Source organism: Bos grunniens, chromosome 1 (genome assembly GCF_055505025.1).
Source record: "Bos grunniens cultivar Pamir isolate PY7600 chromosome 1, Bosgru_T2T1.0, whole genome shotgun sequence".
In the NCBI taxonomy this organism is placed as follows: Eukaryota; Metazoa; Chordata; class Mammalia; order Artiodactyla; family Bovidae; genus Bos; species Bos grunniens.
In genome coordinates, this window is record NC_141165.1 from 73,563,970 (window position 1) to 73,586,369 (window position 22,400).

Genomic DNA, 22,400 nt, shown 5'->3' on the forward strand with positions numbered 1-22,400 from the left:
ATGCTGAAGTTTGAATACATCGAGCTTGGTAGCTAGGACTCTGAATTCTGTAGTGCAACAGAGTGTGAGAAGAGCTCAGTCTCCTATGGAAGGTGCAATGCTACTCTATGAGGTAAACATTTCGCATTGAAATACATTCCTACTATATGAGTCCATATTTTGGTGACTAAGAGCTTTTTTAAAAGTTCATTTTAGTGTAAAATTAAAAGTATATTGATGTGGAGAAGACTCCTGAAAGTCCCTTGGACAACAAGGAGATCAAACCAGTCAATCTTAAGGGAAATCAACCCTGAATAGTCATTGGAAGGACTGTGCTGAAACTGAAGCTCCAATATTTTGGTCATCTGATACAAATAACTGACTCATTGGAGAAGTCCCTGATTCTGGGAAAGATTGAGGGCAGAAGGAGAAGAGGGCATCAGAGGATGAGATGGCTGGATGATATCACAAATGCGATGGACATGAACTTGGGCAAACTTCAGAAGATGGTGAGGGACAGGGAGACTTGGTGTACTGCAGTTCATGGGGTCGCAAAGAGTTGGACACGACTGGGTGACTGAACAGCATATTGGTAGGGAGTCAGTATACACCATCACAAATAGAAGCAGTTAAAGACAGTATCGAGACAAAGCAGACATTCATTCTCTCCTTAGTGTCAATGTACCACATGAAAAGCAAGGCATAAGCCACAAACGTGTCTGTCAATATATTATCACTTGCAGAGGTGTGTTTTATACACACCAGGGCAAGATGCATGATGTTTGTCAAATGTTCAGTTCAAAGTCCAAACCTTTTGAGTTACAAGAAGCAATTGTCTAGTTGTCATCTCTGAAGGGGAAGAAAGCTTATGAGGCTCATGGCAAGTTTATTAACTTCTTGTAAGGACTCATCCCTTCTCTAATATTAATTGTCACTCAATTCAGGAAAGCAGAATAAAAAAATCCATGGCTCACATTTCCCTTAAACACTCAAATATTTTAAAATAAGTATTTACAATAGAATGGAAAATTCATTTTGATTCTGGTTAATATCAAAGTATAGGGAGACAGTATTTTAAGAAGTTTGGTTATTAATACAAAATGGACCTATTAACAGAGGGAAAATAAGAATGGAAAAGAGAAAAATTCCTTGTTTGAGGTGATCACTAAGTTTTCACTAAGAAGAGCTACATATTTTCTCAGAGCAATTTAAATTAAAGTCGGGGTGTTTTGGGGTTTATTTTAAACAGACAATATATATAGGTGGTAACAAATTCAAATAGGAAAGACTCTACAGTAATAGAAAAATAGTCTTCTTCTCACCCCTTCCCATAGACCTCCAGCTCTACATCCCAACCACTTACCTCAAAAGTTCCCTTAGGCCTCCTTCAGGTGTCCACTATCTCCACCACTAACAGAAGCCACTGTTTTAATTTTCTATCATCATAGCTTAGTTTTACTTCTTGAAATTTATGGAAAAAGAACCACAGGGTATACAATATCTAGCTTCTTTCTTTTAAGAGAATATTTCTGAGATAAAACCACATTATTACATGCTTAGTACTTCATTCCTGTTGCATAATGTTTTTCTTTTATATTAATTTGCCACAATTTCTTTATCTATTCATCTATTATTGGGCATATGTTTTCATTTCTCTTGGGTGGATCATGGGGCAGGTGTATGTTTAACTTTACAGGAAACTGCCAACTGTTTCTACCATGGTTGTACCACACCTTACCACTTTTGATGGCTGTAAAGTATTTCATTGCTTGGGTAGACCATAATTTATTTAACCAGCCCCTTGTTGTTGTGCGTTACGTTTTTTCCAACCATTTACCATCACAATTTGGTAATGAGTATCATTATATATACAGTTTTATGTACCTGTGTGATGTATCTGCAGAATAACTCACAGGTAGGTCAGAGAGTGTATACATTTTAATTTTTGATAAATACTGTCAATTAGTCTTTCATATTAGTCACTACCAACTTCAATCCAATCAACAAAGTCTGAAATGACGGTTTGCCCCATATCTCTACCAAAATTAGAGGTAAAATTTTTAATCTTGTCATTTTAATTAGTTTTCCTTTTTTGCATGGGCTTCCCTGATAGCTCAGTTGGTAAAGAATCTGTCTGCAATGCAGGAGACCCCGGTTCAATTCCTGGGTTGGGAAGATCCCCTGGAGAAGGGATAGGCTATCCACCCCAGTATTCTTATGCTTCCCTTGTGGCTCAGCTGGTAAAGAATCCAGCTGCAATGTGGGAGACCTGGGTTTGATCTCTGGGTTGGGAAGATCCCCTGGAGAAGGGGAAGGCTATCCACTCCAGTATTCTGGCCTTGAGAATTCCATGGACTGTATAGTCCATGGGATTACAAAGAGTCGGACATGACTGAATGACTTTGACTTTCACTTGTATGCATATCACAAGGTTGGTTTTAATTTTTACTCACAGTTACCTATATTTTTCACCCCCATATTTTAGATCCTTATTTTCCTTTATTTATACTATTATAATTTCTCTTCCTTTTTCAATCTCTTTGTACAGTCTTGGATACCATCTTTTACATAATACCTCTGGATTTATATAATTCCAGTACTCCTTTACCCAAGTCACTATCCAACTCAAAAACCTTCACTGGATCCCCATTGCTTACTGAATTAAATCTAGACCTTCTGTCCTTACACTTAAGACATATTCCATGTGCCTTACCTTTTCTTCCAAAAGATTATCCTATACGTAATTCCAACAAGAATGGGGCTTCCCCAGGGACCTCACATAAAGTGTGTACTTCCTGCTTCCATGTCCTTACACATGCGCTTCCCTCTGCCTAGAATGCCCTCCTCTTTCTCTACCTTCCTTAGAAATAAGCTCATGTTCTATCTTCTCCCCATGCCCTAAATAAATGCAGACAAGACAAAAAGGTCATGCTTACCGGCACTTTCATTTTAAATTCATCTCTATAGTACTTAATGCCAATGTCAGTGAATGTTCTCTGGATAAAGCGAGATGGACGAAGAATGAGTATGAGCTGCAAGTTTCCTGGAAATGCTACCTGGAAGGATCATAAAAAGTGTCAGTGCAAATGTCACATCAATCAGTCTCCTCTTGCCCAAGATTATAGATGACAAAGTTAAAGTGGACACCCTGGATGCCTAAGAATTAGAATATATTTCACAGCTGAAAGAGATCTTACTGCTCATATAATCCAAACCTCTCCTTAAAAACCAAATTAACCAAACAACAATTTTTTTCTGATTAAAAAAATAATTTACACTCTTTATAGAAAAATTCAGAAATTTATAATAAAGTATACATTAGAATAAGAAAGCCACCCATGATTTCATAGCCACTCTTAATATGTCAATCTAATTTTTTTGTTGTCTAGTTACTACATTATATCTGACTCTTTGTGACCCCATGAACTGTAGCACACCAAGTTTCCCTGTCCTTTACTTCTAGGTCATTTTCTTGGCTTAAATATCTTTATCATAAACTCAAACTGTAGAAATATTTTGCAATATGCTTTTTAACTTAGTATCATACCATGAGCTTTTATTCCTGATATTAAAAATCCCTTGGAATGTTTTTATGGGTGTGCAATTTATTTAAACAATCCCTTATTGTTAATGATTCAGACTCCATACTTTTACTATCATAAATAACAGTAAAATGAAATCTTTACACATTTTGGAACATTCTTCTAGCTTCCTAGAAGAATTACTGAGTCAAAGATTTAGTATTTTAAGGGTTCTTAAAGCATCTTATTTGGAGAAGGCAATGGCACCCCACACCAGTACTCTTGCCTGGAAAATCCCATGGATGGAGGAGCCTGGTAGGCTGCAGTCCATGGGGTCACTAAGAGTTGGACACGACTGAGCAACTTCACTTTCACTTTTCACTTTCATGCATTGGAGAAGGAAATGGCAACCCACTCCAGTATTCTTGCCTGGAGAATCCCAGGGATGGGGGAGCCTGGTGGGCTGCCATCTGTGGGGTCGCACAGAGTCGGACACGACTGAAGCGACTTAGCAGCAGCAGCAGCAAGGCATCTTATTGCTAAGTTGCTCTCAAGAAGCATTGCCCTCATCTTGAGGTAAGGGCCTGAGTAATGAGAAAACAGGTTCATTTAACAACTCAGTGGCAAAACTGGGAATCCAAGTTTCCCATTGCTCATGGTTTTCCATTCTTTCAGGAGTTCTCAAGAACAACCTCCTGAAGTATTTATTGAACAATAACCTGGTTTTTACCCTGGAATATTCTGACTCATTAGGACTGGGATAAAGTCCAGATATCTGTATCTTTAACAAGCACATGAAGAGATTCTGACTGGTAGTCATATTTTTGATCCCAGCACTACGGTATCTTTTACACATAAAGGTGATCAGTGTAATTCTTGGACAAATTAGACTCAAGTATTAGATGATTTGAGTATTATCTATGAACCCTGGGAAACCAGAACTCTCTAGAGGCCAGACCTTTTGAAGAGTCATGGGCACTGTCAACTGTCTGTGGCTGAGTTCACGTGGCTGAGTCCTTGGTCTGAGGTCCCTACAGGGAAAGGATGCATACACTTGCCGGAAGGGAATAAATAGGGGTAAAAATCAGACTAATAAGATGGAAAAGGAAAACAATCCAAGGTTGTGCAATTTAATGCTAAAAGCAAGCTCATGTCACATACTGTCTGATTTTGCTAGTGTCTTTTGAATTTGTGAAAAAATAATTTGAATACTAAAATGAAGACTGTCATAAAATTAACTGATCCCCAAAGCAAACCTTAAAATGAGGGTTTGGGTCTCAAGAGTTTACTAAAGAGGTGACCCCAGTAAACACAGGAGTATGGGGCGATGGTGAGACAGGATGGCTAGAGAGCCAGTGTATCAATGAGGGGAACTGCTATGGGTAAGAAGGGCTGGGTCTTCTGAAATTCTGTGTGGAATATACCTCAGAACTGCCCCACTGAGGGGTGCAAATGCTGGGGTGTTTGTCCACTAATGCCCATAGCGCAGTAGTTACAAGTCACTCCTGGAGCATTAGCTTCCCAGCTCTCTCTACCTGCTCCTCTCCAGTGACCAGAAAGGTCAATCAGGTAGAGAGACTCATGCTCAGGAATGGTCTGCAAGTGACCTTCGGGCAGCATAGAGGATATGAACGTGACACAACAGCCTCTGCTACAAAGACTTTCCCAAACTTGGCATAAAATAACTGCTACTTCCTGGTGACTTTGATGTAAAATAGTTGAATAGATAGTTTAAATTATCTTTATAATAAAATATAAAAATAAATATTTACAGCTATTCGTGTCAAGGATGCTTTTATGGAGCTCCACTTGTCCCTTCGTCTGTCGATAACAATGACGAACCCGATGCTGGCAGCCTCCATGCTGCAAAAAAGGGTGGTCAGTATCAGAGACAGTGAAACACGTGGATTCTGTTGGGCTCCCTCAGCAGAGTGATTCCACTGCCTGCGTGTCACTCCAGGCTTGCTGTGCAGAGCATGAGGGGATGACCAGGTCTGACTTCCCCAAGAAAGGAACCGGCTTCCTCTCATCTCACCTGGCAGCCTTCACAAAGCAGAAATATTTCATGTCTCAAATCCTCTCAAGGGCTCTATTTCTGGCTGGCAAATGTATGAAACCCTCAACAAGCAGAAGGATCCATGTAAGTTGAGCACCACATGTCCCAATGTAGACAGAGGACCTTGAGGTCGAGCTCTGCTATCTTTCCACTCCTAAGACTGATGCTCATGGAGCTATCAACATGCTTCCTTAGAAGTCAGTCCCACAGATGTTCGGAAATAACACACGTCAATGGAAAAAACAGCTCCTTTCCAGCACCTGGTCATAAATGGCCACAAAACCATAAGTACAAGGAGATATCAACTTCATTAAGAACAAAAAAAGCTGTTTGGTCCCCTCTGAAGTCACGACAAAATTCTCACAAAATTTTTAAAGACTAAAGTCCTAAAAGGGAAAACATTTTTCTTCTCTCTCTTTGGGAGGAAACTGGGAGGAAAGAGCAGGAGCTTTGGAACCTGGTTCAAATCCTAGTGCTGCCACTTGACTAGCACTGAGACTTGGGGCAATCACCTAACCTCTCTAACCCTATTCCCTTGTCTGTAAGATGAGAAAGTGAAAGTGAAAGTCACTCAGTCGTGTCCAGCTCTGCAACCCCATGAACTATACAGTGCATGGAATTCTCCAGGCCAGAATACTAGAGTGGGCAGCCTTTCCCTTCTCCAGGGGATCTTCGCAACCCAGGGATCAAACTCAGGTCTCCTGTATTGCAGGCAGATTTTTTACCAGCTGAGCCACCAGGGAAGCCTGAACACTACCAATCATGAAGTAGTTACGAGCATAAATTTTGAAACCAGAATGCTGAAATTTGAAACATGAATTTATATATTTGTGTGTATGTATGTGTGTGTATATGTAAAATTTTCAACTCAGAAAGTGAGAATCTTTGGAGAGACACTTTAAGATCATACAAATAGCCAAAAAATCACCAGGGATATAGATTTGACTTTGAAGAATTCAGCATCTGTTCTTTTCAAATGTACATAGGACATTCATCAAATAGTCCATTATCCATTATCCCAGGCCACAAAGAAAAATTCAACAAATTTTAAAGAATTTCAGTCATACAGGTTGTACTTCTGATCACTATGGAATTACATTGGAACTCTATTATTTTGTTTTATTTTCAACTCCCTCCCTCTTCCTTCCTTCCTTCCTTTCTTTTTCTTTCTTTCTTTCCAATCTCCTTCCTTTTCTTTTCTTTGGATTTAATTGCCAGTGTATTTTAACTTCTTAAGGTAGAAAATTATATCACTGATTTTAAACATTTCTTCTCGATTATTATAAGTACTGAAAGCTACGTGTGTGCGCTCAGTAGCTCAGTCATGTCTGACTCCTTGTGACTCCCTGGGCTATGGCCAGCCAGGCTCCTCTGTTCATGGGATTTTCCAGCTAAGAATACTGGAGTGGGTTGCCATTTCCTTCCGCGGGGAATCTTCCTGACCCAGGGATTTAACCCATATCTCCTGCATTGGTAGGCGAATTCTTTACCACGGAGACACCAGGTAGCCATTTAAAGCTATAACTCCCACTTAAACACTGCTTTGTGAGAGTTGGACCATAAAGAAAGCTGAGCACAGAAGAATTGATGCTTTTGAACTGTGGTGTTGGAGAAGACTCTTGAAAGTCCCTTGGACTGCAAGGAGATGAAACCAGTCAATCCTAAAGGAAAGCAGTCTTGAATATTTATTGGAAGAACTGATGTTGAAGCTGAAGCTCCAATACTTTGGCCACCTGATGAGAAGAACTGACTCATTGGGAAAGATCCTGATGCTGAAAGATCCGGAAAGACTGAAGGATGGAGGAAAATGGGACGACAGAGGATGAGATGGTTGGATGGCATCACTGACTCAATGGACATGAGTTTGAGTAAGCTCCCGGAATTGGTAATAGACAGGGAAGCCTGGCATGATGCAGTCCATGGGATCGCAAAGAGTCGGACACAACTGAGCGACTGAACTGAACTGAAACACTGCTTTAGCTACATCACATAAATGTTGATATACTCTTTTCATTATTGTTCAGTTAAAAATGCTTTCTAGTTTCCTTTATGATTTCTTCTTTAGTTTATGGATTGTTTAGAGGTGGTTTCTTGGCTTCCAAATATTTTTTAAATTTCCTAGTCAACTTGGGGAAGAGAAAGGGGTAGGAATGCAGATATTGATAGAAAAGAAACCTTCTTTTCAGGAGGAAACCTTCCCAGTTGTTACATAGTATATAGACAGGTATGTATTCATCAAGCTATACAGTTGACATATGTATACTTTATACAAATTATAACTTAGCTTAAAAACCCAAGGAATTAAATAAATTCAAGTTGTGAAAAAGGAAAAATATTATATAACTTTTAAAAAAAGACCAAACGTAGCAAGTGCACAATAGGTATCAGGCACTGATCAAAGGGCATACAACAATGACTAAAACCATTCTGTAGTACAGCAAAAACAAATAACAATAATTTGTTATTAACAAATTAATAACATTAATAACAACAATAATCTTAAACAATAACAGCTACGTGTATCTTGAATTCCTATCAGTTGTCAGGCATCTTTATGTTTTATCTCACTTCATCTTATGAAATAGATATTATTATCTCCATTTTACAGATGAGGAAACAAAGGCTGATAGAAATAAAATAACTTGCCTGACATCACACCAGCAAAACTGGATTTCAAAGTCAGAGCTCTCTGAGAGCAGTGCTTATGCTCTTAACCCCATCCCATGGCGCCCCTTCAGTTTTTTCTTATAACAAATCTGCTTATATCTTCTGGCAGTTTTATTTTGTATATTTTGCTGTTACTAGTGTTTCCTATGTCTTTTCTTTTTCCTTTAAAATAAAAAATTATTCAATTTAATGCTCCAAGGGTTGAAGTGGAGCTTCAACCACTTCTTTAAGTGAGGTGGAACTGGGAGAGGCTCAGTAAATACATGGGTGGGCATAAACACAGGATGTTCTTTGATCTATAAAATAAACAGCTCCCCACCTACCCTCCCCGTGGCTTCCCCAGCCAGGTTGAGGGTAAATGCTCCTCAGTTCCCTGCACACCAAAGCCCAAGACCAGAGCATCTTGTGTAAAGAGGGTGGGATCTGCTGGGAAGATAAAGAACAGTATCTTCTGACACAATTGTGTACAGGCCATAGTTCAGAAATAAGAGTTAATGAATCATGACAATAGTTTTGAATATACTCCTTCGCATAAAGAATACATTCTAAACAACATGAAAATTGTATCAGCTACTGAAGGGATTATTTTTCTACTCCATCTGGTTCAACAAAAGAATCAAAACCTCAACTAAACCAAATGCACAAGAAATGGGGTTTCTAGACCATGTATTTCTTTAGGTAACACTTGGCTGTTTTAATCCCTATTGTTCTTGTTAACACTAAGATCCTATGATCTTAGTTAGCTGCATAAATACTATTTAATATAATCCTCACAACCACCCTCACAGTCAGGTTGATGATAATATTTCCACTTTATAAACGAGGAAACTAATCCTCAAGATGGTTAAAATTATAATAACTTATCCAAAGTCATACATTATATGCAGAGTTAAGATTCAAATTTTCTGAATTCAAGAGCAACACTCAAGTCACAAAATATTTTCTTGGTATAGAAAATATTTTGATACTATATTCCTTCATTTCTAGTCTTAGTAATTCTGTAAAAAATATAATTGAATTTTTGATGTGTCAAAATTGTGCATATGATTAAGTATAATATTGGGTTGACCAAAAAGTTCATTTGGGTGTTTCCCTAACATCTTACAGAAGCCCAAAGAACTCTTTGGCCAACCCAATACATGAGTGTAAGAGACTGAGGTAAATGCATTCTGACCCCAAAATACCAGATCAGTTTTGTGGTTGATATAGCACATAGTTTCCTAATTAAGCTCTAATATTAATTTATTTTCTATTGCCTTTTTCAGTAAGCTTGGTATTTATTATTCATTTGCTAAGTTGTGTCCAGCTCTTTGCGACTTCATGGACTGAAGCAGAAACACCCCAGGCTCTTCTCTCCTCCACTATCCCTAGGTATAGAAAATATTTAGCTAACTGAAATTTACTACATTGCCATAAGACTGAGTCAAATGTAGAGTAATCAACCATCCTGGTTTGTCCAAAATACCCTCCCCAACATGGGTGGGCATCATTCAACCCACTGAGGACCTGAATAGAACAAAAATTTGAAGGACGATAGGATTCATGCTCTCTCTCAATCTGACTGTTGAGCTGGGACACTGATCTTCTGCCTTCGGTGATTCTGACTCTCAGGCCTTCAAGCTCAGACTAGAATCTACAAAACTGGCTCTCTGATTTTTAGGCCTTCAAACTATACCACTGGCCTTCTTGGGTCTCCTTCTGAGCCTCCATAATTGTATAAGCCAGTGCCTTATAATAAATACCTACATCTACATATCAGGGTTCCTAGAGAAATGTAACCAATAATATATATATAGTATATATATACACACACACACACACACACATATATATTTATAAAGAGATTTATTACAGAATTGGCTCAGGTAGTTATAGTGACCAAAAAGTTCCTTGATCTGTCATCTGCAAGCTAAAGAACCAGAAACACTGGTGGTATAACTCAATCCAAGTCCAAGGCCACGGAATGGAGGAGCTGATGATTTAAAGCCTGATCTGAGTCTGAAAGCACAAAATCCAGGAGCACTGATGTCCAGGGACAAGAGAAGATGATGTCCAAGCTCAAGTAGAGAGAGAATTCATCCTTACTTTGCCTTTTTGTTCTGTTCAGGCACTGAATGGACTGGGTGATGCCCACTCACACTGGGAGGGCAATCTACTCTACTCATGTTATAAATTCAAATGTTAATCTCTTATAGAAATATCCTCATAGACACATCTGAAAATAATTTTTTGCCAGCTGAATGGGCATCCCTTACCCAGTCAAGTTAACACACTAAATTAACCATAATATGTAGGCAGATATCCTTTGTTCTATTTCTTTGAGGAACTCTGATTAACACATACGGAGAGTCAAGAGAAGAGGTAATTGAAATAAAAAATTTTTCCAGAAAAGTACACCCTAAGTGCAAAAATACTGAAAACAGAGTCCTGGTACAGGACTAGAGTCCAGGGCACGGACTAGAGAAGGACTCAAAGAAACAGGGTTGGAAAGACAAAGCTCTGGGAGAGAAAAAGAAATGAAAAGAGAGGTGGTGACTGTGATAAAGGCAAAAAGAAGCAAGAGGTAAAATTTAGCATCCTACATGACAAAAAAATAAATTTAGGATACACACACTTTTCCTTAACAAAAAAAGTGTTTTAAGTTTATTAATAAAAGAAACTATATTTAGAAACTATATATAACATGGTGTTCTTAACTAGGAATCTTATAAACTACCCTAAACCACCAAACTTGTTTATTAATTGCAAAGATGCAAGCAACATTCCTATATAAAAAGCTAATATAAAGGGGGGAAAATATGAATCAAAACTTTTTAGCTTTAAGAGAATAAGAAGACAGGCCACAAACTGGAAGAAAATATTTACAAAAGATATATCTGATAAAGAACCATTATACAATAAGAAAACAAACAACCCAATTAAAAACTGGGCAAAAAACCAAAACAGATATTGAACAAAAGAATATATGCAGATGGAAAATGAGCATATGAAAAGATGTTTGGAAAGTTTCATTAGGAAACTGCAAATTAAAACAATAACATTCCACTATACATCCATTATAACGGCCAAAATCCTAAACACTGACAATACTAAATTTTGGCAAGGATGTGGAGGAATACTCACATCCTCACATTGTGAACTCTTACTCATTTCTGGTGGGTATTCAAAATGGTACAGCCACTTTGAAATACAGTCTGGCAGTTTCTTACAAAACTAAGCATACTCATATCATGTGATTCAGCACGTGTAACTACATGGTATTTACCTAAGTGAGTTGAACACTATGTCCACATAATAACTCATACATGGATGTTTACATTAATAGAAAAGAAAGAAAGTGAGGTCAATCAGTTGTGTCTGACTCTTTGTGACCCCATGGGCTATAGCCTACCAGGCTCCTCTGTCCATGGAATTTTCCAGGCAAGAGTACTGGAGTGGGTTGCCATTTCCATCTCCAGGGATCTTCCCAATCCAGGGATCGAACCCAGGTCTCCCACATTGCAGGCAGTAAGCTAGTCTCTGTTTCTGTTTCCTCTATGGACTTTAGTCTGTTTAAACTTTATATTTTTAATGAGGTCAATTTTGGTAAACTGTATTTTCCCAGGAAATAACCTATTTTTATCTTGGTTTTCAAGTTTATCTAAATAGAGGTATGCAAAGTAATTTCTAAAACTTAAATTTTCTTGGGTTTCAGTGCTTATTTTTCTGTTTTCTATTTCTTAGTTTGTATACCTGTGCTTTGTCCATTTCCTCAGTCCATAGTCCTACCATCTGAGCCACCAGGGAAGCCCATAATAGAAGCTTTATTCATAATTGTCCAAACTTGGAAGGAAACAAGATATCCTTCAGAAGGTGAATGGATAAATTGTAGTATATCCAGACAGTAAACTATTATTCAAAATAAATGAGCTATCAAGTCATGGGAAGACATGAAGGAAACAAATCCATACTACTAAAGGAAAAAAGCCAATCTGAAAAGGTTACATATTGTATGATTACAACTATATAACATTCTGCACAATGCAAAACTATGGAGATGGTAAAATTAAATAGTTGCTAGGGGTTGAGGGGTGGGAGTATAGGACAGATGAATAATAGGTGTAGCACAGAGGGCTTTTAGATCAGTGAAACCAATCTGTATGACGCGATAATGGTGGATATAGGTCATTGTGTGTGTGTGCGTGTGTGTGTGTGTGTGTGTGTTAGTTGCTCAGTCGTGTCCGACTCTTTGTGACCCCATGGATTGTAGCCCACCAGACTCCTCTGTCCATGGGATTCTCCAGGCAAGAGTACTGGAATGGGTTGCCATTTCCTTTTTCAATAGGTCATCATGTATTTGTCCAAATCCTAAGTATGTATAAAACCAAGACTGAATCCTAATATAAACTATGAACTCTGGGGTTGTTTTCAATTCAAATGAAAAAAAATAAAGCAAGCCAGAAGAAATCACAAGGAAGAAAATATTAAAGATAAAGCAGAATGAATAAAGTAGAAGACAGAAAAGCCAACAGATCTGATTAAAAAATCAGAATCCCATTTTTTTTAATTAACAAACTAAGACACTAGCTTACTTAATCAAGGAGGGGGAAATGGACAAAGCACAGGTATACACACTAAGAAATAGCAAACAGAAAAATAAGCACTGAAACCCAAGAAAATTTGTTTTAGAAATTACTTTGCATACCTCTATTTAGATAAACTTGAAAACCAAGACAAAAATAGGTTATTTCCTGGGAAAATACAGTTTACCAAAATTGACCTCATTAAAAATATAAAGTTTAAACAAACTCAAGTCCATAGAGGAAACAGAGACAGTTATCAAGGCCCAAATTCACAGGGGAATTTCACAGGGGAATTCAAATCGTCAATGGCTATAAAGTCCTAATCCCACAAGAATAGTTTCTGAGCCTAAAAACTGAAAGAGAACTTCAAAATGCCATTTATGAAGCAAATATGACATTGATACCTATACCTAATTCAATAGCAAAATAAAATGACCAGTTAATAGTAGAGCTACTAGCAACAAACATAAAATAATTAGGAATAAACTTAATATAAAAACTATGTCAGGAAAATTTCAAACACTGCCAAAAGACACAAAAGTGGACTTTAACAAAAAGACTTTTCTTCTTCTTGATAGGATGATTTTAACACCATAAATATGTGACTTGTTCCTGAGTAAATTTATAAAGTTAATAGTCTCAAGGAAAAGGCCAAAGAGTTTCCTTTCTTTTTTCTTTTTCTAAAAATGGAGGTATACAAATAGATAGAAAACAAGAAAGAACAGTAGAAAAACATGAAAAAAGTAAATAAAGTTTAAGGACCCAGTAAGGCAGGGGGAATTAATCCTAGCAAATATTAAACATATTTAACTCTTCTTAGGGCTTCCAGGTGGCTCAGTGGTAAAAAATCTGCCTGCCAATGCAGGAGAGGTAGGTTTGAATCCTGGGTTGGAAAGAGCCCCTGGAGAAGGAAATGGTAACCTATTCCAGTATTCCTGCCTGGAGAATTCCATGGACAGAGGAGCCTGGTGGGTTACAGTCCATGGAGTCGCAAAGAGTCGGACACAACTGAGCGACTTTTACTTTTCACATACTTATATATATATATATAGAATATATACATATATTAAAATGTAAAGTGATAAAGAGATGAAAAATACAAAAGAAAAATTAAAGACACAGAAGAGAAACTCAGAAGATGCATTGTCCCTCTAATTTGAGTTTCAGAAGCAGAGTTGTAGGAAAGAAATAGGCAGAGATAACAGGAAAAAAATTCTAAGCCTAAGAGAGACTTGAAAATTCCATTCAAAGACACAGCAGTATGAAAGAAAATCTTTGAAATTTCAAACCTGCAAAACATAAAGAAAAAAGCCCCAAAGCTTCTTATGCAGAGAGACAAGCAGCTGACTTATGAAGGGGTGACAGTCAGATCCTGTGACAAGGATCAACTTTGTTATCAGTAATACTGAATGCTAAAAATCAATGGATCAATGTTATTTTACAAAAAAAAAGAAAAAAACTCCATGCTCAGATAGATTGCCAATCAGCTGTGAGATCAAAATGAGCCATTTTCTGACATTCAAGATGTAAAACTCACTTACCATACACACTTTCTAAAAAAAGAAATAACTTGAAAGTTTTTAAATGAACATGAAATCCCAAAATGAAGAATGACCTTCCCGAGATAAAAAAACAATCCCAGGTTGACAACTTATAGCAGGTTTACACAGCAACTAGCCTATATTATGAATAGCTCAGAGAGGCTCAAAAGAATATCTCCAAGAAGAAAATGTATGCACTAGACAAATTCTATGATAAAGAATCTATAAGATGTTAATAATATAATAAAAATACATGCCATGCTATAAACAAGAAAAAAAAAGAAAGGCAATTAAAAATGCTAGGGGAAAAGGTACATAAAAAGTCATTGTCCAAGTCTGAAATAAATTAAACTGTGGCATGATTTTGAGCAACCCATGGAGTATGAGAAAAGAGAACCTATTTTACCATAACATTTGTAGCATTCTCCTTTGAGTGACACAGGTTTAAGGACTTAGGATTACATCTCTCACTCCAGAGATCCAATCATATTACATATATAAATGCATTCCACTGATCTCTGTTATTTAGGACCAACCTTTAATCAAAGAAAAACATTGATAGTAATATGTAAAATACATTATAATTCTAGTAATGAAAAGTAGAATATAGGTAGAAGAACTTAAAGGCTGAGAGTAAAAAAAGATGTAAATGCATAGTAGTGAAATCAACAGGTACAAGACCCTGATGAAAGAAGTTGAAGACGATACAAACAAATGGAAAGATATACCAAGTTAATGGATTAAAAGAATTAGTATCATGACAGTGACCAAACTACCCAAGGCAATCTACAGATTCAATACAATCCCTATCAAAATACCAAGGCCGTTTTTCACAGAGCTAGAGCAATTATCTTTTTTATAATCGATAATACCACTGAGTAAGAAAAGACTCCAGATATTTACAATCATTGAAGTGAAGTGAAGTGAAGTGAAGTTGCTCAGTCGTGTCCAACTCTTTGCAACCCCATGGACTGTAGCCCACCAGGCTCCTCCATCCATGGAATTTTCTAGGCAAGAGTACTGGAGTGGGTTGCCATTTCCTTCTCCATTAGAACCTATAAATTCAAGAAAGAGGCTGTGTTTTGAATGTCTAAAAAAACCTGAATTATCAGGAAAGAGAAATTGAGCCCCTACCTCACAGGATGACCAAAAGGCAGAACATACCACAGTATTCTAAAACAATCACCTAAACAAAAGAACAAATGTCTTATACACACTAAGTCATTCTACTAGGGAGAAATGTCGGACTCCCTGGTTCTTACATAGAGAAGAACAGGAATCTGGCATATTAAATTTTTTTCCTATCCTCTAATATAATGCATTCAAATACTCCTAGCATATAAGACTTACTTGTCAATAGCAAACATTTATTCATAATAAGTCTATGGGATGTGCTCTAATTTTGAGCCTCACTTGTGTGCCTAAGGTCTGGCCTCTCAAGGTATCCTTCCAGAGGGTTCTGAAGCAAATTCATCCATCTTGTACAAGACAACAACCCAATAAGACTCCCCACTCTGAAGCTCTATCCTAGAAGTCAAATGAATGATTCCATTTTCCTGATTTGGGGGAGCAATTCCACAGCCAGACCAGGAAACAACACATCTTGCCTTAGCTACTCAATCAAAGCAGCACTTTTCCTAGTTATAGTATTTAAAACTACTTAAAATCAGGGGCTTTTTCCACTGCCTTCATAATAGTAAGAAGCCCAGATCAAACTCACTTCTCTGATAAGGCTGGTTTTTAAAGCTGAGAGATTGTTATAATCCCGTTCAGTCTTTCGATACAAAGGAGCAAGTCTCTTTAGAATTCACAGGCCAAATAATAATGCTGTCCTCCTCCCCTCCTCCCAAAGTAGAAATGTCAGATAGCATTCTATGAGACAGCATATCATAAAAGAGGATATGAGTCTTCTCAAAGACTATTAATCAGACTCTATGGGAGGAAAATGGACATGGAAGAATTTTTCAAACTTAAATAGGCTTCTCAACAGATTCATTATAGAAAAAGACCTTTAGAAATAGTAAATAATCATAAAATTCACAGTTATGAAATATGGCTCTTGTTTCTGTCTAATAAAAGTAACTTCTCCAATCCCTCTCAAGTAATGAGCACATAACTGAGTAAAGCAGAAAAACCAAATAGAGGAACAGGGTAATAAAAATGTATGCTTAGTTATACAAATATGATTTTTAGAAAAACACTTGGAATTTTTAAAAAGTTGGCCATTTCTGTGCCTCAGAATATTTTACTAATGCCTTTTCAAACCACTCAGCTACAATCTGTAGCCACTAAAGGCATGTTTAAAATGAGACCTCAATTCCATGTGCCTAGACATGTAAAAGCATAAGTATCTGATTGTGAACTAGAATTCCTAAAGCTAAGGATCACGGCTGGTTCCTCACTCTCCTTCCCCACCTCCACCAGTCCCCAGTGCCTGTTCCTTCCATCCATTCCCTTCTGTCTAGTCCTCTTGCCCTCAGGCAGTTCACCCCCTCTTCATTTTACACCTAGTCCAGTAGTCATGTATGGGTGTGAGAGCTAGACCACAACGAAGGCTGAGTGCCAAAGAATTGATGCTTTTGAGCTGTGGTGCTAGAAAGATTCTTGAGAGTCCCTCGAACAGCAAAATGGTCAAACCAGACAGTCCTAAAGGAAATCAACCCTGAATATTCATTGGAAGGACTAATGGTGAAGCTGAAGCTCCAATACTTTGGCCACCTGATGCAAACATCCAACTCATTAGAAAAGCCCCTGATGCTGGGAAAGATTGAAGGCAGGAGGAAAAGGGGGTGACAGAGGATGAGATGGTTGAATGGCATTACCAACTCAATAACCATGAGTTTGAGCAAACTCCAGGAGACAGTGAAGGACAGAGAAGCCCAGTGTGCTGCAGTCCATGGGGTCACAAAGAATCAGACATGAACAACAACAGGGCAGAATCCCCTAACTGGTCTCCCTTCCTCCATTCCTGGCCCATCCTGCACACCACCACGTTCATCTGGTTGCCATTTTTTCTTGCTCAGAATGTCCAATGGCCCCGTCTTGCTCACTGTGCCTAAACTTCTTAACTTGGTGGAAAACACCTTGCCCAGTCTGTTCCCAACTGTCTATCCAGATCTCATTTCTCACTACTATCTGAAAAGGATCCTCACCCTGTTATGGACAACCTCGATAGTCTGTAATTCCCTAAACAAGCTCTATTTAAAACTTCAAAATCCAGGGGGGTTGGAAATAGAAGCCAAGTCACTTGCCCCAGATCACACAGCTAGCGATCATAGAATCTGGATTTCAATCCAGGTTTGAGCTGTGTCCAAAGTTCTTAAACACCATCTTGTTCTCTCTCTCTGAAATGTCCCTCTGATTTATATGTGGAAATCTCATCCATCCTTCAAGGTGACTTCACTCCTGAAGCTTTCCTTGTTTTTTCCTGTCTGAAGTGCTTCTTTTCTTTTCTGAGCTCTTATAGCATTTTCTTCACATATTTCACAAAATACCATAACAGAGTCATGTGAGATTCAAGATACTGTTGTATGGTCTTGTGGTCCTTTATGGTACCTAACATACCTCTCTACACACTGATGGCACTCAGCAAAGATCTGATAAAAAATGAGCTGTGGGAAGCCTTTCAGCACTCACCCAACCTGACCACAATGAGAGATCCTTATGAATTTCAGGCACAGAGCTCTCCTTTTCCTGCCCTGAGCATCCTGTCTTTCTCCTCTTCTAGTGCATCAGTTGTGCATACACTCCTTGTTGTATGTCAGGCCACCTGCCTATAAACCATTGTGCAACCTGGGAAAAGTTCTGGTGTCTGGTAACCATTGTAACATTTAGGAAGATGCAAACTGTGATAACAGGAATCATAAAAAGGAACAAGAGTGGTTTCATTCTTTGGAACCTGAAATGGCAACTGGGAAACAAAGTTCAGGTCAAATTCTCCTTTCAGGCCTCCTTACTCATTGTCTCTGTTTTATGTCGAAAGGAACATGGGGTGGGGCGGTAGCTAGTATGACCAAATGCCAGGAAGAAGAAAAGGGGAATAACTGGTCAGCTACTCTTTCTCAAGAGACAAACTGCATTCTAGGAAAGGAAAATACCAAGTTTACAAGAAATTATACAAGAGCACAGAGCAGAAAAGGTAAATTAGGCCTAAACAGTAGCCTCTTGATTTTTCTTTTCTTTTCTTTTTTTTGCCTGTGAGATAGGGTTTCTACCCCTTAATGCTTTCCCTCCACACTGGGTCATGTGGCACTCAGTGTCTGGTCCTCAGAGTGGCGGCTCAGGAAAGGCTGCAAATACAATATGAAAATGACCCATTTAATTTAGCATATGACTCCATCCACTGAGTCGGTACAATTAGATTGTAAGTTTAAAGCAATATAATGATAATGGGGAAGAGGCACTTCTATCTGTTACCCACCTCCCTGCTCACCCTCTCGCATGCTGCTCCTCACAGAAGTTGCTAAACTGATAGGTCAATGTTCTGGAAGGCAACTGAGCCAAAGAGGGAGACCAAGTTCAACTCCCTATAACTTTGGGAGGAAAAGGCAGGAGTGAGAAGTGGGGTTCCCCTCTCTCTCTCAGTGTCCTGCTTCTCCCCATATAACAAACACCCTTTGATTGAAATGAACCAGATCAGAACAAGAAATTTCACCAACATTACTTCTTGAGAACCTACCATGTGCTGGGCTAGAAGGAAAAAAAAGAAAAGAAGCATTGGCCCCTATTCTTGAGTAGTTCACAGTCTAATAGGAGAAGCAGAAATAATTTCCATATACCATGTGTTATACAAGGGGTACTGTGGAAATAGAGTCTGTGGAAATAAAGAGTCTGTGAGAGCAGAATTGGGGTCAAGGCAAGTTTCCTTGAAGAAATGAGCTCAGACTGAGGGCTGATGATTTTGCAAGAGTCAGCCAGGCCCAGAAGGGTGGCAGAAGTGTTCCTGCAGAGAGAACCATGTAAGCAAAGCCCAGAGATGTACAGCATCCTTCTCTCAAACCAACAAAGTCCAAATCCTCTCCTGTCTATATAATGTCTACAATACTCTTGAATCAGAGATAAAGAATAAGGTAAAATATAATTTAAGCACTGACCTTTGAAGAAATGCACTAAAAATAAATCCATAGCTTTCTCTGAAGAAGAAAGAAGGGTAAAAAAACAAAACAAAAAATATCTTAGAGTGGGTTTGGTTAAAGCAAACTAATTAACTTCCTCATCTCTGCAGGTGGGATCAGGCTCCAGGTGGACTTTCAATCACAGAGTTTACCTCTAAATCATATGAGGCAGATGGAAAGCAAGCAAAACAGCACACCCCTGGATGTTGTGTAAACTCCTAACCACAAAGCATTTAAGTAACAGACAGTACCATAAGCGACACACACCCATGGAGGGTCGGGCCTTTATGAGCTAAGTCTGCGCCCCAGGGAGTTTGGACTCCACAGTCAGCTCCACCTCTGTCTGTGAAATATTTGTCACAAATATGAACTCTGTCCCACATTCCATCCCTAGAAGACCTGGCTATTTATTGACTTAGTGGCATAAATATGTGAGACCTGGGCCCAAGAGTGTTGAAGTAGCAGATGCCCCAAAATATCTCTGTTTCGATCTCAGCTATAGGCATAGTTTTAATTTCTGGACTTTCAGTTTCCTTGCTCTGTGACTTACTTTCTCCATCTGACAATGATAGTTATAACATCTACCCTTAAATTCCTTATTTAGGGGAAATAAATGAAGTGACTCCTAACTTGGCTTGAGCCTCCTGAGCAGCAGCCAGGTGTCTTAGACAACAGGCCCCAGGAAACCAGGATCACCTTAATCTACAGCAATGAACCTGAAGGAACAAAATCAACATTAGCTAGTCAATCAATTTTTCATTCACTTACCAATGTTTATTAAGTACTTCATATGTGCACACCATAATAAAACTGATGCTCATGTAACTTTGTTTTCTAGTCTCTTTCCACATCCTTTGTTTTGACTGATGGATAAGTGAAATTGGACATAACACAGCAGTGTGAGCTGGGCTCATGGAAGATCCCATCCCAACCCAGTACTACCACATGGGAAATTCAGGATAAACACAGTGACAAGGAAGGCAGCAGTGTACTGTGTTCAGCTCACCTGGGGACACTAGTTAGGTAGGTCATGACATTCAGGAAGTCTTCATCTGGGATGTGCTTGAACCCCACAAACTCTGGAAAAGTGATGATGGGGGCACCATCTTTCCCTCGGCCTCCTGCAACAAAAATGGGTAGCCAAGATGTTAACAAAATGTTTTCACGTCACACCTCTGCAGGTAAAGGACTCAGGCTAATATCAACTTGAGATGTGCATCGGTTTCCCCCTTTTTGGTCGTATTATTTTAGAGCAGGAGGCGGGAAAGTTGACACTGAATTATTTCGAACAAGCCTCTCTTCTTCAAGCTTGTTCAGGGGTGTTGTGAGAATTCAATTTTTTTAATCCTTTGAAGATAGTTACTATACAAAAGACAACACTGATTTATTTTAGTATAGGTGGAATAGTAAATAATGCCAATACAAATACATAATATTGCTCTTCATTTATGTAGTTCAGTTCAGTTCAGTCGCTCAGTTGTGTCCAACTCTTTGCGACTCCATGAACCGCAACACACCAGGCTTCCCTGTCCATCACCAACTCCCACAATTTACCCAAACTCATGTCCACTGAGTCGCTGATGCCATCCAACCATCTCATCCTCTGTTGTCCCCTTCCCCTCCCACCTTCAATCTTTCCCAGCATCAGGGTCTTTTCAAATGAGTCAACTCTTCACACGAGGTGGCCAAAGTATTGGAGTTTCAGCTTCAACATCAGTCCTTCCAATGAACACCCAGGACTGATCTTCTTTAGGATGGACTGGTTGGATCTCCTTGCAGTCCAAGGGACTCTCAAGAGTCTTCTCCAATACCACAGTTCAAAAGCATCAATTCTTCGGTGCTCAGCTTTATAGTCCAACTCTCACATCCATACATGACTACTGGAAAAACCATAGCCTTGACTAGTCGGACCTTTGTTGACCTTTTTAATATGCTGTCTACGTTGGCCATAACTTTCCTTCAGCAAATATCAAATGTAAAAGTGTATGGTGGTTAAAAGAGTTGGCTCTAGAGACTTCCCTGGCAGTCCAATGGTTAGGATTTCATGCTTCTACTGCAGGGGGCACAGGTTTGATCCCTGTTCAGGGAACTAAGATCCTATATGTTGTGCAGTGTGATCAAAAAAGAGAAAGAAAGAGAAAGTTGGCTTTAAAATCAGACAACTTTATTCAAGTTCTGCTTTACCACTTAATTTCTATGTGATTTTATGCAAGATACTTAAACAGAAGTTTCCTTTTATATGCAAATATGTATCTATGTAATAGGAATATTACCTATACCTTCCTCAAAAGGTATTGTAAGGATTAAGTGAGAACATATATGAAAAGCACTTTAGCAGACTATTTATTATATATAAGTGCTCCATAAATGGTAACCTTTATTATGGTTATATTCTTGCAAGGCAAGGCTTCCCTGGTGGCTCAGATGGTAAAAAAATCTGCCAGCAATTCAGGAGACCAGGGTTCAATGCCTGGGTTGGGAAGATCCACTGAAGAAGGGAATGGCAACCCACTCCAGTATTCTTGCCTGGAAAATCCCCATGGACAGAGGAGCCTGGTAGGCTACAGTCCGTGAGGTCACAAAGAGTTGGACAGGACTGAGTGACTAAGCACCCATTGTTAAGCACATTCTTGCAAGGCAGCTGCTCTTGAATAACTCATAAACAGATATAAGACATCCCTGTGAGAACAAAAGCATAAATAAGTATTTAAATATTTTATTCATTAAAGCAGATGCCACTAGATTAAATAGATTCTATTTCCCAATCTCTTTGCAGCTAGATGTACCCACAAGACTATGTTCCAGCCCCATGGTTCCCAAACAGGGATGCACAGTGAACTCACAAAAGTGCCATGAGTATTTGAAATTTAGGGGGAAAACAGCATAAGTTGGCGTCTGTCAGATGCCATGCTTGCTACTAGCTTGCGGTAGTTTGAAATTTCAACAATAAATTGTGCAGT

The 22,400-nt window shown here is 38.6% G+C and overlaps 1 protein-coding gene across 10 annotated transcripts in view; it reads right to left on the reverse strand.

Annotated features, from left to right (window-relative positions):
- MCF2L2 (MCF.2 cell line derived transforming sequence-like 2) overlaps positions 1-22,400 on the reverse strand; it is a 259,999-nt gene that overhangs the window by 168,969 nt on the left and 68,630 nt on the right. For 8 of the 10 annotated variants that reach the window (XR_015162240.1, XR_015162233.1, XM_086395932.1 and 5 more), the window contains exons 3-5: positions 20,447-20,561; positions 5,273-5,363; positions 2,916-3,035 (exon numbers count right to left, since the gene is read on the reverse strand). Coding sequence is in view for 8 of the 10 variants with exons in the window: in XM_086395932.1 (XP_086252058.1) it covers positions 2,916-3,035; positions 5,273-5,363; positions 20,447-20,561 (326 nt within the window). In the remaining 2 variants the exon portion in view is untranslated. Of the gene's footprint in view, positions 1-2,915; positions 3,036-5,272; positions 5,364-19,419; positions 19,702-20,446; positions 20,562-22,400 lie in introns of those variants that run through there. The other 2 variants (XM_086395943.1, XM_086395952.1) reach the window with 2 other exon arrangements.